Genomic DNA, 21,186 nt, shown 5'->3' with positions numbered 1-21,186 from the left:
GCACCCAAAAGGGCTGCTTTTCACCAGCTGAGGGTCAGACTTTCCCTCATAGCTGGGGCTGAGCCAAGCCTGAGAAAGCAGGTGGTGTGATGGGAGACCCTTGCTGGTTGCTGTTAGCATGGCTGAATGGAAGACTGAGATGTTGCTTCCTCCCTCGCCACCTTGCTCTTCCCCTGTGTGCTGATTTTCATGTAACTTATGGCCTTTTCTTAGCTAGACTTCTGCCTTACAGCCCTCTCTGAAGACCACAGAGGAGCCTTGCCACTGCCTTCAGAGCTCCGTGCAAAACTGTCCCTCACCACACCAACCCCTCACAGCTGACAGCAAGCGTGTGCTGGGGTGAGATGTGGAAAAGTAACCAAGCCACGGTCTTCTCAGCACTGCAGTGGCCTCCTGGTCCCCTGGAGCAAGAAGGGGCTGTCACGATACTTGGGGTTTTTACCTTTTTCCGGGGCTGCATCAGTAGCTACCCATCTCATGCACTTGAGCTGCAAGCAGAGATGCAGTCCCATGTCCTCCCTTGCTAATTAAAGAGCTTCTTTCTTGGCCCCGAGGCATTTGATTTTCACTTTAAAATGAGAGCGCTATCAGAAAAGGAAGAGCTCGAGCAACTTCACCAGAGCTGCAAAATCAAAATGAATGATTTCAGGTGCAAGACCAAGACACAAAAATCTCCACACCCACAGACAAGGGTGCTTGTCAGACACCACTCAGCCCCAAAGCCTGAATGTTGGATGCTCTGATGGCTAACAGCATGCATGCAGAGATATGTCAAGAAGGAGCAAGGAGACGAAGAGTGAAATTGAAAACATTTTTAGTTGTGCTAAGAGAAAAAGAGAAACCTCCATTTTAGGCTTTCATTGAAAGAAACAATGTACTTTCCCAGAGGTAATTATCCAAGAGATAACTAGAAAGGAAGAGAGTCTGTGGAAAGGCATGTTGCTGTTTGTGCATAAAATTTCAGGCCTACATTCCCTTAATTAAACAAATCACCAAAAGAAGAGCTACAGAGACCTTTTGGGTGACCCATCCAATAGGTGTGCCATCATTTATAAAATTCGGCACAGAACAACAGAAAGCAAAGCTGTTGTCCTGCAAGTGCCATCTCAGGAAGTGCTCAGCAGTTAGAGTTGCTCACGTCATGGTTTTGTTACCAGTACAGTAATGCAAGGCATCTTTCTTTGTCCCAGCAACAGTAAAGCAATCAGTTTTCTTCAAAAAGGAATAATTCATCCCCTTTTGCAATACAGATCACTCAAGAATCACTGAATGGGGAGCTCTTGTGATAGAGAATGGGCCCCCTTTGTAGAAGAGGTAAATAAACAGTGTGGTGTTTGGTCTCGCGGAACTGACGGAGTGAACAGGAAACCCAGTGGCTTTAGGTAGAGCTGGTCTTGGTCTCCTCTTCGGGTAGGAAAATACTTTTTTCAGTCCCAGTTTCTCTGCTTGTCTGAAAATATCCAAATGCATGAAAAAAACCCCAATTCTTACTGGATGTATTTTGGTCTTGGAAAATGTAACAGTGTCTACTTTTAGTGCCTTTAGCAGTAGAATTTATAATCAGGTGGTTACGTATTTATTAAACGTTGGTACTCTCAGAAAATGTTAAAAGGTACGTTCTTCACCTCCAGAAGACTTATTTCTCACTTGCATGTCAGTTACTAGGTTCCTTCTTAGTCACTGAAATAAAAACAGAATTCAGGCACCAAACTCGGAAGTGTTTTTCTGTGCTTTGACGACTCAGAGAGGGTATTTCCCACCCTCTGCAAGTCTTCTGGATGAATCACTGGACTGTGCTGAACCATAACCTGTCTTCGGCTTATTTTTGACAACTGCACAGGCATATCCTGCCTTCTAATCTTCCACGATACCATTTCTCCAGTTAAATGCTGCATTTGCTCCATGAGTTAATGTCTTCACTGGTGGGTTGACCATCTGCCATTTGTTCTCTTCTTTCAGCTCTTCGCAGAAACACATGCCCAGTGAAGGGATCTAGGAAAGAAGTTACCAGCAGAATTACTAGCAGGGTCATTGCTTTGACATGAAAGAACGGGCTTTGCTGCAGAAGAGATCAGACACTGAGGTTGTTCTGGGGGGAGAGACCAGATATTTTGCCACTTCTGAGAAGAACTAAAAACAGACTGGAGGCTGAATTCTCTGGTTGGTCATACTAGGGCATATGGTAAGGAAAACTGGGGTGAAGAAATTCTGTCACTGGTGATAATACACAAACAGAGTAAACAAAAAACTTTGGTAACCAAGTCCCAAGCACAGGCCCCACTTGTGAAGCTGGCAAAAATTCCTTCTCTATTCTGTAGCTGAGTGTGAAAGTTGTGAGATTGCAGTGACTTGAAAAACAGTTTCTTAAAGAGTGGCTTCACTGAATATAGCTGCAGTTACACTCACAACATCATAGGCAGGAGAGGGAATGCTCTTAGTCCCATTCCTAAAGGAAGGAGGCTAGCTCCAGATGGAGAGGTTTCTAAATGTGCCTCATGTCTGTAGGTGTTACCTGGCATTGACTTTCCAGTGGAGTTGGGTGAAAATCTTCTGCAAAGACTTAGCTGCTAGTCACATACAGTTTACGAGGAGGAAATCCTTCTCTTGACCTCCAGTGTTTTGCTAAAACTACACGAGATTCCCTTTGTAATGAAAAAGCTAATGTCATTCGTTTTGGCACGCAGTTACATGCATGTCTCGCTGCGTAAGCAGGCTCCTTATTAAAGGTATAATACAACAAAGTGAAAGCTTCTTACTGAAAATAAGTATTCTTACCTTTCGTACCACCTGCGCAAAGTCTCTGCTGTCTCTGGTGGGGAGCCCTATCAGAGGTCGGGTGAAAGATGTCAGAGAAGAGCCATGGCCCACAATGAGGATGACACCTGATAACCGGAAAAAGCAAAGTAGTAAGGGAGCTGCAGCACTGTCAGGTTACCCATCAACAGATGGGTGTGAGGTTATTTTGGGACTGTTCATCTTTGTAGATTATCTTATCTGAGCTACATCCTGATGTAGAAAGACCAAGCAGAGAGTGTACTCTTGCAATTTAGCACTCTGCTGTCTTTTAATTTTACTTTTTAATTTCTATCCCATAAATTGCATATATTTTAATTCAGTGTAGCCCAGAAAGAAGGCTCTACCTTAAGCTCTGTGCAGCACCAACAACTCATGTTAAATGTGTTTCAGTTGGCAAATATCTGCCAGTTCCTGTTGCTGAAGTGTCTGATAGAATATACAAAGATCTGAAACCTTTACCTTTGCTGGGGCAGGCAGTGATGATCTGTTTTATAACCGCAGAGCTTCTGCTTACATATTCTTCATAACTTTCCGATGGCACCAGTGAAGAGAGTGGGAAGTTACCCCTGACATTCAAATCACAAATATATGTTAATCTAGATGAATACTTGGACACTGTTAGCACTATGGAATGACTACACAGGAGAAAAAGCAGTTGGTTAAACAGATACAGGTTTATCTACTGACTTGGCTGACACACTGTTGCCCCAGCTTGCATGGAGCAATAGCTTCCCCCATAGTGATTTCCATCAAATCTTATGGCTAAATCTCATAGCTCATAAAGCACCAGATGCAGGAAAAAACATGCTTTAATAAAACTTGCAGATTACAGTGAAGATTACTTAAGGTAGGATTTGTGCCTAAGAAGAGTGTAATCTTTGAGCAGTTCTGCCAGCAAGGACCACTATGGTCCAGCTATGGACTGCAGACTTGTAGAGCCACAGCTCTAGCAATCCTGACCAAGTTCAATCCAAGGCAAGACACCAGTGATGTGAATGGTTTCAATATGTGGTGTCTCAGCGTTAGTCTCCTCAGTAAACAAAGCAAATGAAAATCAGCAACAAGTGAGGCATATCTGCATTAGCTGGACAAATGGATAGTAAAGATTTTCACTCCTAGAGTTAAAAAAAAACAAAACAAAACAAAACAAAACAGTGTTTCCAGGGATATTAATTACAATACACCACTCCTAAGTATCTGAGCACTGCTACTGAGACCAGGCATTCTTTTTCTTTTTATATACTGGGTCTCTTCAAGCACTGAATAATGTTTTACCAAAAAAGAAAGAGCCAGACCTTCAAACTGCTTCAAATCAGGGCAGCCACATAGGACTGGTGGGGCTTGGGCTGATGGATGCCATGCACCCTGCCCCAGCGTGGCAGCAGCAGGGAAGAGCCTGCAGAGCCCTGATGTGCAGTGGCCAGTGGTGCCAAGGGTAGGCGGCTGGGAACACCAAACTCCTGATGATGGGATGCCCTAACAGCCTTCTCAGAGATGCAGGACAGGCAAAATAGGCAGCAGGCACAGCCATTTGCTGCCTATCAACACGCTCCTCTCTTTGATATCTACCCAGTTAGCTGATGAATCAGCACTTCTTAGCAACAGAATAAAACCTCCCCAAACTCACTTTATATTTTTCATGTCATCCTCTTAGTGTCTTCTCTGGGAATGGGAAGCATTCACTGCTGCAGCTGGCAAATAGTTAGCTGTGCATTGTGATACAATATAGGGTATAATAAAACACACCAGAACGCACTATGGTCCAAGAAAATGAAGGATTGTATTCCTTCGTGCAATTTCGAATGACGACGCTTCATTATGCTTCATAATACAGAAACACAGTATGACACAAAATGTTTCTTTTCCCTCTTTCTTGTACATGTAGGAAACCCAAGAGACACTCTAAATCAACTGAGTAATTTCCTGGGCCTGGCTGTGCACTGTGAACACAGAGCAGCCTGGTTTGTGGGCAAGATGAGGAGCTAGATTGAATTGGAGGTTTGTCATTTCCTGCCCTGTGGTGGTTTGCAAGTGCTCAGAAAAGGCTCAGAAAAGGCATTACCCACCCTCCCCAAGCTGTGAAAGCTCCAAAAAGTCCTTGCTGAGCACAGTATTAATCTTTGAGCAACTCAAACAAAACCAAGCCCCCTCCCTGACCAAATTGGGCACAAACATCAATTATAATGAAATGCTGTTATCCTGCCTGCCCCCAAACCCAGAAAGATGTCTGGCTTCTGTTTGGTTCACCTCCCTCTCCCCAGACTCTGCATAGATCTGCACAAGGGTGGCCCCTTGCTTTCCTTTCCTCTTGTGTCTATTGCTTCAGCGACACAAACCAGCGATGTTTCAGGCATGGAGCTGTGCTCCCTTGCCTTCTCCCAACCTGTGCCACCCTCTGCTATGGGGCAGACCTCTTGCTGCTGCCCTGCAGACCCTTGGCAAAGAGCTTACTAACCTTTTCTAAAGTCACATTTCCTTGTTGCTGAACACAATCATGCTATTTACCCAACAGGTTATTCACATTCCCAAAGTGTGCTTCATATGAGCCAAAGGTAAAAACAAAACTCCTGGTACCTGACGCCAATGCCTGTAAAAGAGCTATGCTTGCACATGACACACCATAGGCCCAAGCCAGAAGATCTGAAGGCAACATCACAGCAGGGCTGGTCCCACACACAAGTTTTGTGTGTGTGCAGGTGCACCCATGTGCTACGTACACGCACACTGTCAACTGTGCGCATGTGTGGCTGTGTCAGAACAGCAAAGTTGACTCTTGTCACAAGACAGCTGACAGCATCTTACTTTGGGAACAGATCGTGCAGGCTCGAATTTGACCAGAATCAAGCAGTTTTTGCAATGTTCATAATGGTTTATAAAAAGATGAGGAGACACCTCAGGAAAAAATAAAATAAAAGACTAACAGCTACATATGGAGCAATTACCTGTAACTTGTATCTATTTTGTAAGATGCCTCTACTAGCTCTGTCACAGTCATGAAGTTAGGAAGTACTCTGCTTGCTTCCCACTTGGTCCATTCAAACAGTCCTGGTTCCACCCTGATTTTGACTTTTTGATCTAATTTAAGCCCTGCAAGAACAAGAAATATTACTTAAGAAGAGGAAGGTACACTCAAGTGTTACACTCAGGCTATACATTCTGCCTTGCTTGCTGTAATACTTTCATCAATGAAAATGAATTACTTTCAAACAAAAGAGGGTGACATTGATTAAATCTAGCCACCATTACATTGTTGCCTGACTAATGTTAAGGCACTACAAATTATCATCATCATCGATATTATTATTATTGGAGCTCTCTTGTGATGATCTGCAAGGTACAGAAGACAATAGAAGAAAATGCCCCAGTAAGTGTTATAATCTGAATAAACTTCAGATGGGAAATGTTTTTGCAATTTTTATGTAGCATTTTGCTCATTGGTTGTTGGTGGGGCATTAAATTGTCCCACAGTATTCAAAATGGAATCCTCTTATCAAAAGACACATTCTTTTTTAGATTATTCTCAAGAGAGGTTACTGAATGGCACTAGTTCCCAGAAGAAATACACTCCCATCATAATTCTGATAGAAACATAGTAATGAACTGGGAACCTGACAGACGTGTTGGAGGGGACAGAAGAGAAAAAAGAAGAAAGGGGAAGAAAGCGAAGGAAAGAGGTTTGGCAATACAAAGAAATTAAAATAGTTTGGCTTGCAAATGTAAATGCTTTCAGGAGAAAGCTGTCTTCCCTGATTCACATAGATATCCTTCACAGTACTGGAAATATCTGCTTTTCGGCTCAGAATATTTTCTGGAAGAGGTGGCAGTGGTGATCTGATGAGCAGCTACTAATGGTGAATTCAACCTGATGTGAAACGCTTCTATTTCATAGAACATTAGATTCCATTTTAAGTAGCAAGGGCTAGAGTTGATGCGATCATACTCTGCAGATCATACACACGGCAGCAGGTTTATTACTGTGTTGCCAGTGAGGCAAAACCACCTTCTCTTCCCTGCTTTAATGTAACAGCAAACAACCACAAAGCAGTACAGCTTCTTAATTGCTCATCTCAGAGACTTTTCAGAAGCTTGATGAAGACATTTTCACTGTGGCAAAAGCACCTAGCTGCTTTTGCTGCCTTACCCTGCAGTAAGTGTTGAGCTGTCTGTATGCAGCGGAGTGCAGGTGATGAGTACACATAGCTGACTGTCACCTCCTGGTCCAGCAGAGCTTCCCCTGGTTGGGAACAGCGAAGTGAGTTGCTCTTTTACAAATCATGACAGATGAGAAACTACTGCAAAATACTTTCTGCAAAAAACAGCTTAGAGCTTTTCAGTTTCGTTGACATAGGATACATTGATGGTAATTTTTTTCACACTACTGGCTGACTGAGCTCACCAAAAAGCTCATTCTGGTGGCAGCAGCAAGTTTAAAATGGGTGTTGGAAAGATAATTGCAGAAGATTCACTCCAAATCTCCATACAGCAGTTAGGCATTTGGCTGTCTACATACATCTGAATCAGAGAAAAGCATTTGCACCAGACTTACACTGTCACAGTCAGGCATAAGTGCTCAGGGAGCAGAAACAGCTTCGCCTGGTGAGTGAATTGAGTCAGACTAACTTTCTTTACCAGCAACTGGCAGAATGGGTCTCAAAGATGAGCAACCAGTGCTTCTAGGAGCTTTTTCTACTGTAAAGCCAGTATGAGCTTTTGCAGATAACGAAAGCCTGTTTCCCAAACATGTACATTTGCAGAAGGATATTATCCAGCTTACCTATAAGTCTTGACTGGAAAATACCGCAGCAAGACAAAGGAGGATCGTATTCAAAATGCTTCATGCTATCTTTCCGCTTTGGCAGGGTGGAAGGGAAGTTCAGATCTGCTCTGTAGTATTTTCCTGAAGTGAAGTGGAACATTTTACTGTGCACAAGGGAGGCAGCAGCCTCAGGTGGAATTTTGTTATAATGGCTTTGTTTCTTCTGAATGGGTGGATGGCTGGTTCTAAAACTCAGCCTAGAGTGACATCTTGACTGGTAAGTGGAACAGGTCAAAGCCTGTTCCCTGGCCAAGAGGGCAAGTGATGAAGCAGAGCATCTACCCAAGGAACTCTCTTCTCTCTACCTCAAGCACCCATGCTTTCTGCCCACTGGGGGCAGACTGTGGTCTGCGCTTACTCAGTTTGGGGGACCATGAGGCAGTGCCTGAACTCAGATGCCTACAGGATTATTTTAGTACTACAGAGTGTCTCACTGATGAAAAAAACCCCAGTCACTGCTATTACCTTAATGACATCATGTTTTAAGATAGCAACACTGGCTTGGGAAATCGCCTGTCCTAACAAAACAGCCCCTCTTCTGCAAGCTCTGAAAGAGCAAATGTGGAGGAGAAGAGATGGGACAGGAATTTGTGAGAATTCAGCTTTGTGGGGCTCAAATGAAACAAAAATTCGCTCCATACCAATATTCTTTTACCATTGCCAAAATGACAAAAATCAACATTTCCACCAAAGAAAAATTAAACTAATGAACTGGTTATGCAGCCAGAAGGTACCACCCTAACATCCACTGTGAATTTCACACACTTAATATAGGAGATCTCCAGCATAACAAAGAGTCTTTCAGAACAAAACTCTCCCTTCTGAGCTCCCACCTTCCTGTTTCCCTCTTTCCTCTTGACATTATTTCCCTCTTCTGGGTCAGCTTTCTTTACCTCAAAACATACTTTTTTAGAGAGAGAGAGGACCAAGAAATGCAGCTTTTAATTTACATCAGTGCTGACATTTCCACCATGGTTTGCCCTTGTTTTTCTTCCCCAGATTTGACTAGTGAGATATGGTGACTCTGATCCACAGACCATGGTTCTGACTCAAGCACAGAATGGTGGAGGGATCTGACAACCACCACCTTGTGTAATGAGCAGTAGAGATCTTGTGTTAGACACACATCTATCAGTATCACAAGAGCTTTGCTTGTTCTGCAGAGTTTATCCAACATAAACATGAAGGACTTTAGGACGTTATGAACTAGTTACATGCAGGTCAAAGCTGCTGTGTCTGATTTGCAATGTTACTCACTTCCTTGTGTCAGTGTTTACATTTACACATAGGAGTCTCTTGCACCCATCACCGGCGTTAATCAGTTTTGGTTCTCATTTGCTAAGATTCTCCTATTACCTTACTCACCATCTGCAGTCAAGCACTGTTGAAGCCAAGATTTGCCAAAGACCTGATCAACTCTTTCCCCATGGCGCATCACCAGCACGCCTCTCCGCAGGGTGGCATTCTGAGACATCTGTGTAAAAAGGGTTTCTCATTAAGATATTATGTATAACCTGCATGAAAAGTCTGGATTTCTGGGTGCTGCCTGACAAAGGAAGGAAGAGCAAACCTGTCCTGGGTGGTTTGTAACAAGCACAGAGGGGGAGAGAGAGGAGCTGCTATAATAGATGCCTATCTTTAGCACAAAAATAAGCCCGACTGGCTCCCCACAGAAGGCAAATGAAAGAGATTCCTGACTTTCACAGGATACAGATTAGGTTTTAACTCTGTGTTTACACTAGTGAAAGGTAGTGCTGATAACAGATCTTTTAATTCCAGTATGGGAAGGAATTATAATTTTAATATACATTATATAGTGGATATAAACAAAAGAGGGCAACTAGCTAAGATTTAAGTGATAATGCTCTTCTCTACACCAGGACTAACACCAAGCTTGTCCTTCTTTTGGTAATGAAATGCTACTTCTACATTTTCATACCTGTGTGGGCAAGCCAACAGCAAACCCAGATCTCTTCTGAAGCCACTTTTTTAACTCAGACTGCATGGAATTACGAATAAGTTCTAAGTAGTTTGGGGTTAGTATACAATGCACGTTAAATACAGATGAGAAGATAAGGAAGAACGGGTCAAAGGCTTTCAATCTTTTTCAACAGTAACCCATTGCAACGTTACTGCCGCAGCACTGAGGTTAGCGATGTGTATCTACAGCTGCAAAGAAGGAAATTCTTAAGAAGTGGTATGAAATTTATATTCATGTATTCTGTTAAACACTATTGCAATTCTGCCATGAAACAGAAATCAACCGCCACAAGATCAGAGTTTAAAACTAAGATTTTTTTGGTCTTGCTCTTCTGCTTGTGAGGAACCCAGCGGCCAAGGAAACCCTAGACTGGAGGTGTGGACATTGCAAAACATGTTCCTCAGGCCAAGCGGTGACTCTGCCACAGATCTGAGCTAGATAAGAAAGGCTGAGAACAGTCAAGAGCCTGTGGAAGGATGCGTGAGTCGTGTGGAAGTTTCTGTCTTACTGTCTTACACTCAGCATCTTGGGAGGCCCCAGGATGGAAGTTCCTTCAAGGTGCCCTCAGGTTTCTCTGATGTCGACACAAATGAACCCAGGGCTATCTCCCAGAACAGCTAGAAGAGAGGCCGTGGGGCCAGCAAGCCCAAAGGATTTTCTGCAGCATATCAGTGTGCCAGAAAGGACCATCTTGATATCCCTGACAGAGTAAATAAGGCAACGCAGGTGCAAGCGTGCTGCAGGTAAAATAAGAATCCTAGTTATTTTGTTCTTCCTACCAGAAGACCAATGGAAAACCTGTGGAAAAAATGATACATGTTGATTTTGAAACTGGGACAAAAATGCAATCCCATTGGTGCTGCTAACCTTTCCAGCTAGTTGTTCTCTTGCTGCAGTTCTATGCAGTTATTTGCATTAGCTCTGTATCTAAAAATACAAAAGAAGGTGAAACATTTAAATGTGCTAAGATCTGGGACCATGTAAGCTACCAAGGTGACATGCATAGAATCTGGCCATAGAAGTGACAATGAACAATGAGCATAATTCCACTCTAGTTACTCTGCTATAAACTATGCGGGTGTCAGGGGAAGTTAAACACAGCTTACCCAGTAATGCTATGCATAGAGAAATCTGAGCAGAGAACTCATATATTGTGCTATTATGACACAAATGGAAAGAGTTTTACGAAAGAAGGCAAGAGTAATATACATCCTATATATTTCAAAATATTTATGAGCTATTATACCATACAGTATAAGTGTATGAGTATGTGGATATATGTATACGTGCATTACAACATAACATGAAAATGTGAGGAAGAAAAAGGAAGATACTATTAAATTTACTAAATGCTTTTAATTAATATCATATCTGCACAAGCACGTGGCAAAGAAGAAATGGAAAAAACCCAGTTACCTGAAAAGAAAGTACCTTGCTTACACTCCTTGACATGCTAGGACTTTGAACTTCTCCATTTGTCTTTACATTAGGTTCATTTTCAGTTTGGGTGAAGAGTCTTGAAGCTGTTACAAAAACATATTCCCTGTAGAAAAAGCAGAAGCAACACACACACACACACACACACGCACACACACACACACAAACATATGGGCACACACACAAATAGAAAGGATTTTTAAGTAATAACTTTGTCTAAGGGCACATGTAAGTCAGGATTCACATTCCATTCAATATTTTTTGCACACTTGCAACCCACTTCATCACTTTGCTCTTGATTTAGAATAAATCCAGTAAAAATGAGGTTAAAATTCCATGAACTGATGGCTTGTATTGGGTGCAATCCTGCTAAAGTGTGACCTTCAAGCAGGAAATAGTACCTGGTTGCCTCCCGTCTGTCTCAGAGAACTCAGTAAGAAGCACACCTACACCTCCCTGCCTAGAAAAATCAGCTCTAATCTACAATTAGCGTCAGCTGTGCTGTCAGCTACAAAGTACAGGTAGATGCCTGCTGATACAGAGCAAGTCAACAAGACAAGGGTAGGTTCAAGGTGGTGGTTTCATTTCCAATTAACTTTCCAAGCTCTTGAAATGAGAAAAATGAAGAAAACAGTGAGCCAGGCTGAAGGTTCAGCCTGCCCAGAAGAATATGGAGTTTTAAAATTCTTTAGGATGTTCAGGTTGTTCAAGAACAAATAGGGGTCATTCCTTGGGCAGCTGAACAAATGAACTCTGGGTGTCTGTGTGTGTGTGTGTGTGTCCCCTATCTTTTGTCTTTCAGAAGCCTCAGCATCCTACCGAGACCTCCAGGATCCTATTCTGCTCTGGCCATGCTGCTTTCAGCTCCTTCCTGGCACCCCATAGCTCATGGCGAGGAGGAAGACTGCCGCAGCTTCCCAGCAGGAAAAACAGCTGACATAAAGCAAAACCCATGAAACGCCAACTTACCTGTGCTTAACCCATGTATCTGACTCATTGGCCCTCTCAGTGTAGTTTTCGGGAAGAAAACCCCTGCAGCCAGTGCGATGCGAGATCCCAATCACCCAGCCTTCGCTCACGTCAGACTGCTGCGTCGGGTCAACATAGATGAAGTCCCCAGCATTGATCATGAGTTCATCGATGTTCTGGGGCTTGTACTGGAAGAGGGCCTTCAGTGTCTAGGGGGAACACACAGCAGGATTAGGCTGCTGCCCGGAGCCTGCTGCTGCCCCTGCCACAGCAGCTCAGGGGATGCTTGTCCAACTCTCTGTTGGACACAGCAACCAGTACTATTTTCCACTCTGCAATGCGCTTTTTAATGGCACTTGGGCAGAGAAAAAGGAAGACACTACCACATTTGCAGTACGTGTAAAAATAGGCACTTGTTTTTCACAAAAATACTTTTTTTTCCTGTAACTAGTACAGCTTATTTGATAGCAAACATAGCAAAACTGTTGTCAGCTATTTTTGTGATTACTTGCAGCTCTCCTGAGTGTGACCAAAATCCAACATGAGACTTGAAATATATTGATCTGACTAAAAAACGTTGATCATTCCATAACCTAAATTTGGAAATTAGAACTGGAAAAATGTTGACTGGTTTTAACTTAGAGTCTGTTCAGCAGAAAATCAGCAGCAAGAACTGTGCCCTGACACTTAATTTGAGTTTTTGTTATGGCTGAAACAATCAAGAAAACTAATTTTGCTGAATGGACTTTAACTACAAATCTGCGATCTGACACATCTTAGCAAATACTTAAGGACTACCATTTCCTGTTTCTTATTTTCTCATGTGATGGTAAGATTATTTTTTTCTGCTGGAGTTTGGAATTAGACCTTGCTGACATGCCGGTCAAGCAGCCTACCATAAAGGTATCTTCTACTGATTCATGAGTACAGTTTGTCAACCCTAAGAGGTACTTGAAACAACCATGGTTTTTTGAAACACTGAACTGTGCATGCACTGATTTTCTTCATGAAAAATAAAGGCAAGATGACTGTAGCAAAGAGTCTGACCGTGGGCTCAGGAAGTCAAATAAACCTGATGATGGTACCTGGTAATGCACAAAACGCATGTCCCGTGAGTACAGTGCAGCTACCCACTGGCAGGTCTCCCCTGGGTTAATACATTTGGCTAATTGTTCCAAAGTCTTCTGATGGTGAGGATAAAACTTGTGAGACAAGGTAAGGTGGAGCTGCTTGAGGCAGGGCTTCACATGGCAATCTAGGAATGAAAAAATCACATCAAAACATAGAAGCAAAGGTCATTTAAAGCTCTTCTTGTTTTATCCTACATGCTTTGCATGATGCAGGAAATATCACAGTAATTAGTAGTAGAGTAGATCATAGTTTTGCTGAATAGTGGTTTTGCAGAATACCATGGTTTTAATCATGCCAAGATAATTCACAAACCTGGACTGGATTTGCTCCCTGGCTTCAACCAGGAGAAAAAGATGAATAGGGCTTGAATTCCTCTCCCAGTCTGAGATGTATTGAACTTGTTTCTCCCAGACGAAGCTACGCTGGGGCTGTGTCCCTTCAGTCCCCATTGGTGATACAGTTTCCCTTGGATGTCACTAGGGTGAGGATTAGAATCTATTTCTCCAGGATGCAGCCATCAGGCTGGGCCATAGCACCATGGGGATGCAGGTCTGGGAATAGGGGGTATTATATCCCTGCCTATCTTGGATATCCTGTTGGATGGCTTATCGAGTTACACAGTCAACCATTTCAGCTTCTAGACAAAAGCACTGTGCCTTCAAAGTGTAAAACATGTTCCCCTAGCCCCGTTGTTTTCAAATCTGTATGAGGAAAGGATGCTTGCTGGCAGTAAAACATCAGCTAAGCTTCCGCGGAGACACAGGAGATGTTTTCAGTACCATGCCTAAGCATTTGTGCTACAACCCACCCATTTTCTCTCTGATGTCTGTCCTACCTGCCACAGCTGAAGCTTCTGAGGAGAATGCCAGAGCAAACTCTTTGAGGATATTTGCGTGTCTGTCATCAATGAAGAAGCCAAGGTAACTGGTGGATGAATGTAGTGATAAGGAAATGGATGGCGGAAACCGCTGTGAAAAGCTTTCACCAACTCGCTTTAAAGTGTCATACAATAATTCCACTTTCTGGTCTTCACACTGAAAGAGGAGGAGCAGGCTTTACCCACAGGCTCAACAGCCATATTGTAGCCTGTGCTATACAGTAGTACCAGAAAACAGTGCAGGCGTTAGACTTCCTGAGAAAGAGAACACACCTACAAACTTGCCTGAAATTCCTGGTATTAAAATCAGTAATATTGGACAGTTCGATAAGCACATAGTATCCTGCTGCTATCATAGGAGATGGAGCCTTCTACCAGGAGGTGCCTAGCCTGTGTAGGAAAGAGCCAAAAGATTTTACCACCTGACAGGTGTGCAGTAACCTGTCTGAAAATAGGCAGGGATCATGATTTTCCTTTTCAGTTTTAAGTAAGAATTTGTGTTGTTGTTATCCTACAGTCCTTAGCTGAAATTGCTCCTGCTAAAACTTCAAGATCTCAGATGCTGAACAACATACCTAGCAAAATTCATAAGGCTTCTTTGTCATTATGATCCTTAATGCTCTAATCACAGCAAATTAGATTGTACAGTACGGTGCTTCCACAGAAAAAGTGGCAAGTAATTTATCAAGTGTGGAGACAAATATGGCATTTGTACCATGCAGTCCTAGACAGGAATGTTAAAAATGCTCCATTTCTGGGCTGCTTTATTCTCCTCCACAGAGCTATTTGCTCCATTTAGTCATCACAATGGGTCAAGAAAGTGCAAGCGTGGATGCACTGCTGTCTGTTTCAGTGCATCTTGGCTGTAGCTGATGTTCATGTGCTGCACCATCAATACATGAAACCTGGACTCCAGGTGGCTCCAGAGTGTTTCCAGAGCAGTGACTCCTTGCTTGTCTCTGATGATAAGCACATTCACCTATGCAGGAGAAGCAGCTTTGCTGGGAAGTTCTCTAGAGGGTCACCAGCAGTTAGAAGGGCACTTAGGAGAACAGTAGCATCTCTAGAACCAGAAAACAGCCCACCAGGAGTCCAACTCAGGAGCCAAACTTCCATGTTAAACTATTGACAAAGTGACTCCATTGCACTGTTGGACTCCAGTCTGACTCCCCTTGCTCCTTCCACCCCTGTGCATTCTGCTTCTCTCTTTTTCACAACATCCAAGCTGCAATAGAAAGGGCAAAGTCTGTAACACACCACCATAGCAGTGATGTTCTGGTTGGGGCTCTCTGGGGAAGGCAGGGGTTTCCCTGAAATTCCCATAGGCATAATACCAAAGTTGTCTACATCCTATGATAATGCTGTCACCATTGCACAACTGGCTGAAGGCAGCCACTGCTGCCCTGACCAGGAAGGTTTAACATCCTAGATTGATGCAGCAATGGACATGGTCTCTGAAGCCAGCCGATAGCTGCATGTGAGGAGCAGTGCTTCCGGCTGGCAGGTCCACTTGTAGCCTGGACTGCACAGGATTGCTCTAGATGGATGCTGGACACACATCACTCTGCTACCCTGAAGCATCCCACTGGCCTCAGCATTCAGTGTTTAGGTACACTGAGGCCTAAGATAGGTAGCTAAAGTGGGTGGTGGGAAGAAAGCCCCCAATGCCTACGCAGGGTCTGAACATTCGAATATTAAGGAAGTACGTCTGGTCCTGGGTCATGTCAGTTTGATCTCCAAGGAGAAGTTCTGGTGTAAGATAATGGCAGATGGTTCAGTTCCACCAGTAGCTGATATGTGACACGCGCACATGTTTAGTGCCTTACCGTGAAGAAATCGCAGAGAGTGATGTGTGGAAAAATCTCATGGGCTCTGTTTTTCCCGCACTGGCGTTTGCTCTCCTTCCAAAAATCTAGCAGGTAGTTATGCAAACAGCCAGTGGGACACAAGTAAAGAGCATACTCCTGGGGGATTGGGTCATCCAAAGAGGGATCATTGCAGTGAGAGTGCAACCTGAAATCAAGAGCATATCACAGACAGTAAGTGTGTGCACCACTTACGTTTGTTTCCTGTGGTTGAAGGAATCCATAGCAGAGACGAGAAAAAGGAAATGAAAGGTTGTTCTTTTCTCACAAATGGAAAGCTAAAATAAAAACTCATTACAAATTTTCTCTCTGAAGTACTAGCTAATGGAGAAATTTTTTTTCTGCTTACTTTTGTGTACTTTACACCTTATGATGTGCTGTCACTTCTTTCAATGTCTGAAAATGAAGAACAACAAAAAAAGATTTTTTTAGGGCTTTTGGGTTATTTTCTACATTTTTCATGACTGGAAACAGAGGACTGGAGGAGAGAAAAAAGCAACATGTAGAAAATATTAAAGAATGACAAAATAAAAACTAACTAAAGATTCAAAAAATACTCAAAAAGAGCTAGTTTTTTTATTCAGCCCTGATAAAGGCAAACAAGACAAATCAGAAAATGCACAAAGATCAGAAACTTATATCCCATGTGGTGATATCCTTCACCTTGTTTTTCACATGCTGTGTGTTTGGCTTTGCAGGTGTTGGATTGGGAGTGGTTCTTGAAAAGCATGGTAGCATTCCAAATAAAAAAATATTAGGGAAGAACACGCCATACTCAAATGTATCCTCTGGCTTTTCACATTAAAAAAAAGAAAAAAGCAATCAAATCGAGGCAGGAAGAAAGCCTATGACAAAAGCAAGAAGAAAATGCAAAGAAAGACTGGATTCTGCAGATAACCTCACTTCCCAGAATAAGTACAAATACAATTATTTCTTCCTCTGCATGAATAAAAATGAAGAAAAAAAAAAGAACTTAGATGCAAGTTTTTTGTGGCAGGTAACTTCATATTCAGTGACAGAATCAGCACATGAAGAAGGATTTTCATCCAGGTTTAATGCAAAAGCAGTTCATAGAAATCACAGGTGCTTACCATTTTGCAGCATCTTCTACTGTCTTTTGTCCAGTAGCAGCCAAGGCTTTTTGCCTAGAATAAAAACCAAAATGAATTCCTCAGAATGACAGAAAGAAAACTAGAAAGTAAAGGATGGACATGCTGTGGTCACAAAGCCTATTTTCCAGCACAGACAGGACCTTTAACAACTAGGTAGTGCCTGGCAAATATTAATGCTCTTGAAGCCCTCCAAATAGTATTTTCCACTGCAAGTCTTTAATTCTTTGAAGACTGGTAACCTGTCCTCCCCATAGGATACCATCCTTTGTATTCTGGAGGTGTTTCCTTAGGAGCCCTACTGACTATACAGATTTCCTTAGGGTTGGGTAAACCGAATTTGAGGGAGATGAATCTCCCCCTCTACTCCACTCTGGTGAGACTCCACCTAGAGTTCTGCATTCAGCTTTGGGGCCCCCACGTAAGAAGGACATGGACCTGTTGGAGTGAGCCCTTAGAGTCAGGAGAGCATTAGGCTGTGACTAGACGTTCTATTCTTCCACGATGAGCAGTGAAGATCGAAAGATAATGCATAGAATAAATTCTGAATATACCAATTTCTCTCAGATAGAGAGTAGGAACAAACCTTTGAAAATCTGTCTTGAAACTAGTGTCTTTATTGCGAGAATGAACTGTTTCTTCCCTAAAGCAGAATCTGCTGGCACAAGTTCAGTTCTGTATAAGCACCAGAGAAGGCCCATTTTGTCGATCTGATGCTTAGCTTGACCCTCACATATTTGGGCTTTATTCTTTGGAGAAATGTTGCTTTGGCCTGCTGATTCTACATTATGAAAGATTTTGTAATATTTGCACCCAACCTCTTTTCCTCAGGCTAGAACTTATCAAAAGAACAACTTTTCAGTACTTCAATTTACGGTTCAATCCAGGAACTAAGAGGCAGCTAAAAGGTTTTGTAAAAACACAACATTTTGAAAGTCTTAAAGTCAATAAAAGCAACTAAATTAAAAAAATAGTGCTTTTGGACATTTTGTCATTTTATGTTGATTCGCATAGTACTTCTGTCACTGCTTCTTGATTTTGACCTGGGAAGCACAAAGCCATCTCAATAACAGCAGAAGGTGTATAGAAGGGGATTTGAAGTACATCGCATAGAGGGCACAAAAAATGAAAATTAGGCATTACTTTGGGGTGACCAAACTTATAGTATTACTAGAGAAATGGTGAGCCATGTTTTCAGCTAAAATTCCACTGTGAGCCCTTGTTCCTCTGGGAACAAGGGACCCGCAGTTTCCTCGTAAGCTGTGCGCATTGTGTCTAAAGTTGATGCGCTAAACACAGCTATTCCTAAAAAAGCATCACAGCACTTATGAATGGAGCCTTTTCAACTTGCTTAATTTTGAATCCAAAGGGAGAGATATTGCTCTCCTTTCTAAAACGTTTTTATGAAGGGTTCTTTGACATATAATTAAAAAGATCTATTTTTTTTAACAGTTTGAAATGAAGTGTCCATAATTGTCCTTCAGAAGCTGGAAAATCCTCCCCAAAAGTTTCCTGTCCAACCAGAATGATGTCTTGGGGAGGAGTGACCGCCATGTTTCTTTTTTATTAGCTTGGTTAGCTGCCACCAGTTAATCTCTTATCCACTGTGGTTGCCAAGAATAGTGCCTCATTCTTTACTTGTACATTTTCCAGGTAGGACACGCTTTTGGAACAAGATCCTGATTCAAGACAGGGAAAGAAATTGACAGACTTATGTGGCATCTTGTTAAGGAAAGCTCACTGTTGTAAAACAGTTTCCAGTGACAAAATCCAGCAGGAGGTCTCTGCCAGGCCTGAAAAAAGCTTTGAATAGAAGTTAAATCCATATTTAATTCCCTTGTAATAACAGTGATCAGCAGAAAATGAAAGACGATATATCCCAAGAGCAAAATATGGACTTCAACTTCTTAATTCATCGTGAAGCCTCTCAAGCCGAAGACGTGCAAAGCCATGTTTTGTCAGATATACACAATATTTATAAAAGTGTATACATAGCAGGGTTTGGTTTTGGTTTTTGGGTTTGTTTTTTTTTCTTTCAATATAAGCAATACACACTGCTCTACAAGAAATTCAAAGTGAGACACGTCTGATCCCTGTATAGGGACATCACTCCCAGGAAGCAGCATGCTCTCTTGATGAAGAAACCAAGCTGCTTGCTGTCATGTTCTTATGAGAAATATCTCTTATTTAAAATACCTCTTACTGTGCAAAGGCAGCCAAACACATTACTCACGCGATATGAGCTGGGAATCCTTTGGCAAGGAGAGACTCAAGGAGTACAGAGGTGCTTCTGCTCCTGTGCTTGTTGGACACCTTTGCATACAGCTGCATCTCAGCCACCGCCATCTCCTCTACTCTTCCTCTGATGGTGTGATGAGTGCTGACAGAAGTTGTGAGGTGGGAGGAGGATGGGAGGGAGTAAGAAAATGAGAGAGAGAGAAAGAGGCAGCTAAAATACAAAAACCCTCAAACCTCTTGTGATCTTTTCTGATGAAAGCTAGCATCCTGTTTTCGTAGCATCTGTGTCTCTGAATTTTTGTTTTAGGGTGGCTAAAAAAGCGAAAGATATCTTCAGGCATTTCCCACCCACCCCAGCAGAACAAGACTAGTAGTCCAAAGGCAAACACTACGGTCAGGGTGGATTTGTTGAAGGGTCTGAGATTGGATCTTTTAGTCTTGCACTTTAAATAGTCTTCTGAAAACCAGGAAAACCACCTGCTACTGGTGTGGGGGAGAGGTGAGTAGGGACGTCCTAAAGCATGTAAGCAGTTAGACCACATTCTATCATTTGGGGCTCAATTTTCATATCCTCCTGTCCCTACTCTACATAGCTCCTGCTTTGGCCTTCTCCACCAAAGGTGATGAGCCAGCCAACTGTTCAAGGTCAAACCCAATGTCCCATCAGAACATCATGCCCTGAGACTAGGCTTGGAGCAGCTCATGGTGACAGCAGGGTGAAACTTGCCCTTTCTGGTGGTGCCAGGTCCACCACAGGAGCCTTTGCAGACCTGTACTGGCTGGCCCGCAGTGTTTCCAGCATGGCCAGAGCAGCTGAAATGGTTGGAGACAGTTTTCTCTGGCCTGGGCTGTCCTCACTGGAGGTACCACAGCTCCCTGGGGAGGACAGGACTGAAAGGGTCACCTGAGCTTCTGGTCTCCTGAAATGAGCCTTCAATTCTCCTTCTTGTTTGAAGTTTCCCTTGGGGCACCTGGCCAGTTTGGGCTGCTTCTCCAACTGTTTGTCTCTGAAGCCCCGTGGGGAGAGCATCAGAGCACTGTGAACAACTAATGAAATACAGGTTTCTTTATCCATCCTTGTCTGCTTTCTTTTTTATATTTTTTCCTATGTCCCCCTGTGTTTCCCATTTCCAGGGAAGGCTGCTGAAAGAGTGGCATAAGAGATGATGAACTCCTAATGTCGTGGCCTGGATGTGAGCAGTTAACAGGATCATGATGTGGCGTCCTTTCCTTTGGAAGTGCCAGTTTCCACTGTGCACAGCAAAGGGACTGAAGAGCTTTTCTCATCACAACTGTGTTTTGTCATCAAAACCTTCATTTCTTCCCTGACCTCTCAGGAGCCTTATTTCACTTATATTATCATGGCCTTTTGCTTCATGTGTCTTCCTCCTTCTTCCTTCCACCCTCCCTTCTGTCATCAATCTGCCTTCTTAGTAAAAAAACAAACAAAACCCAAGCCAAATTATTACTAATCTTGAGCATTTCATGAAGATGAACATATATTTTCATTTTCTAAATCCCACAGTACAAATGAGTTGATACTTCAGAAACATGAGATACTGCTTGCAAGGTGCTTCCAAAATATTTTGCAATATTTAAATATTTAAATATATATATTATACTATAGTATAAGTTATCCAGGACTGTCATGGTTTAAACCCAGCTGGTAACTAAATGCCATGCAGCCGTTTGCTTACCCACCCCAGGCAGGATGGAGAGGAGAATCGAAAGAATGTAAAACCAATGAGTTGAGATCAGAACAGTTTAATAACTACAGTACGATATAACACTTATACTACTACAACTAATAATGATAAGGGAAATTACAAGGAGAGAGCATATAAAACTACAAGGGGAAAGGGAAAAAAACCCTCAAACTAACAATAAACACAAGTAATGGACAATACAACTGCTCTGGCCTTGTGTGCTGAAGAGATAAAGCACCTGGAGCTTCTGCCCTCTGCCAC

At 42.7% G+C, this 21,186-nt stretch overlaps 1 protein-coding gene across 1 annotated transcript; it reads right to left on the bottom strand.

The window, feature by feature from the left end:
- Positions 1-1,330: 1,330 nt before the first annotated feature.
- Positions 1,331-19,328, bottom strand: UBASH3A (ubiquitin associated and SH3 domain containing A). The gene is made up of 14 exons (XM_030476252.1): positions 19,215-19,328; positions 16,964-17,017; positions 15,834-16,020; positions 13,966-14,164; positions 13,085-13,254; positions 12,000-12,208; positions 11,025-11,136; positions 8,978-9,086; positions 7,571-7,693; positions 6,938-7,030; positions 5,739-5,883; positions 3,256-3,362; positions 2,776-2,882; positions 1,331-1,992 (listed from the first exon to the last, which is right to left on the bottom strand). The coding sequence occupies exons 1-14, from the start codon at positions 19,325-19,327 to the stop codon at positions 1,855-1,857; spliced, it is 1,866 nt and encodes a 621-aa protein (XP_030332112.1). The 5' UTR covers position 19,328; the 3' UTR covers positions 1,331-1,854.
- Between the last annotated feature and the right edge of the window lie 1,858 nt (positions 19,329-21,186).

This window comes from Strigops habroptila, chromosome 2, assembly GCF_004027225.2.
Source record: "Strigops habroptila isolate Jane chromosome 2, bStrHab1.2.pri, whole genome shotgun sequence".
NCBI lineage: Eukaryota > Metazoa > Chordata > Aves > Psittaciformes > Psittacidae > Strigops > Strigops habroptila.
The sequence above is the reverse complement of the archived record's forward strand: the minus strand, read 5'-3'. Positions and strand labels throughout refer to the sequence as shown.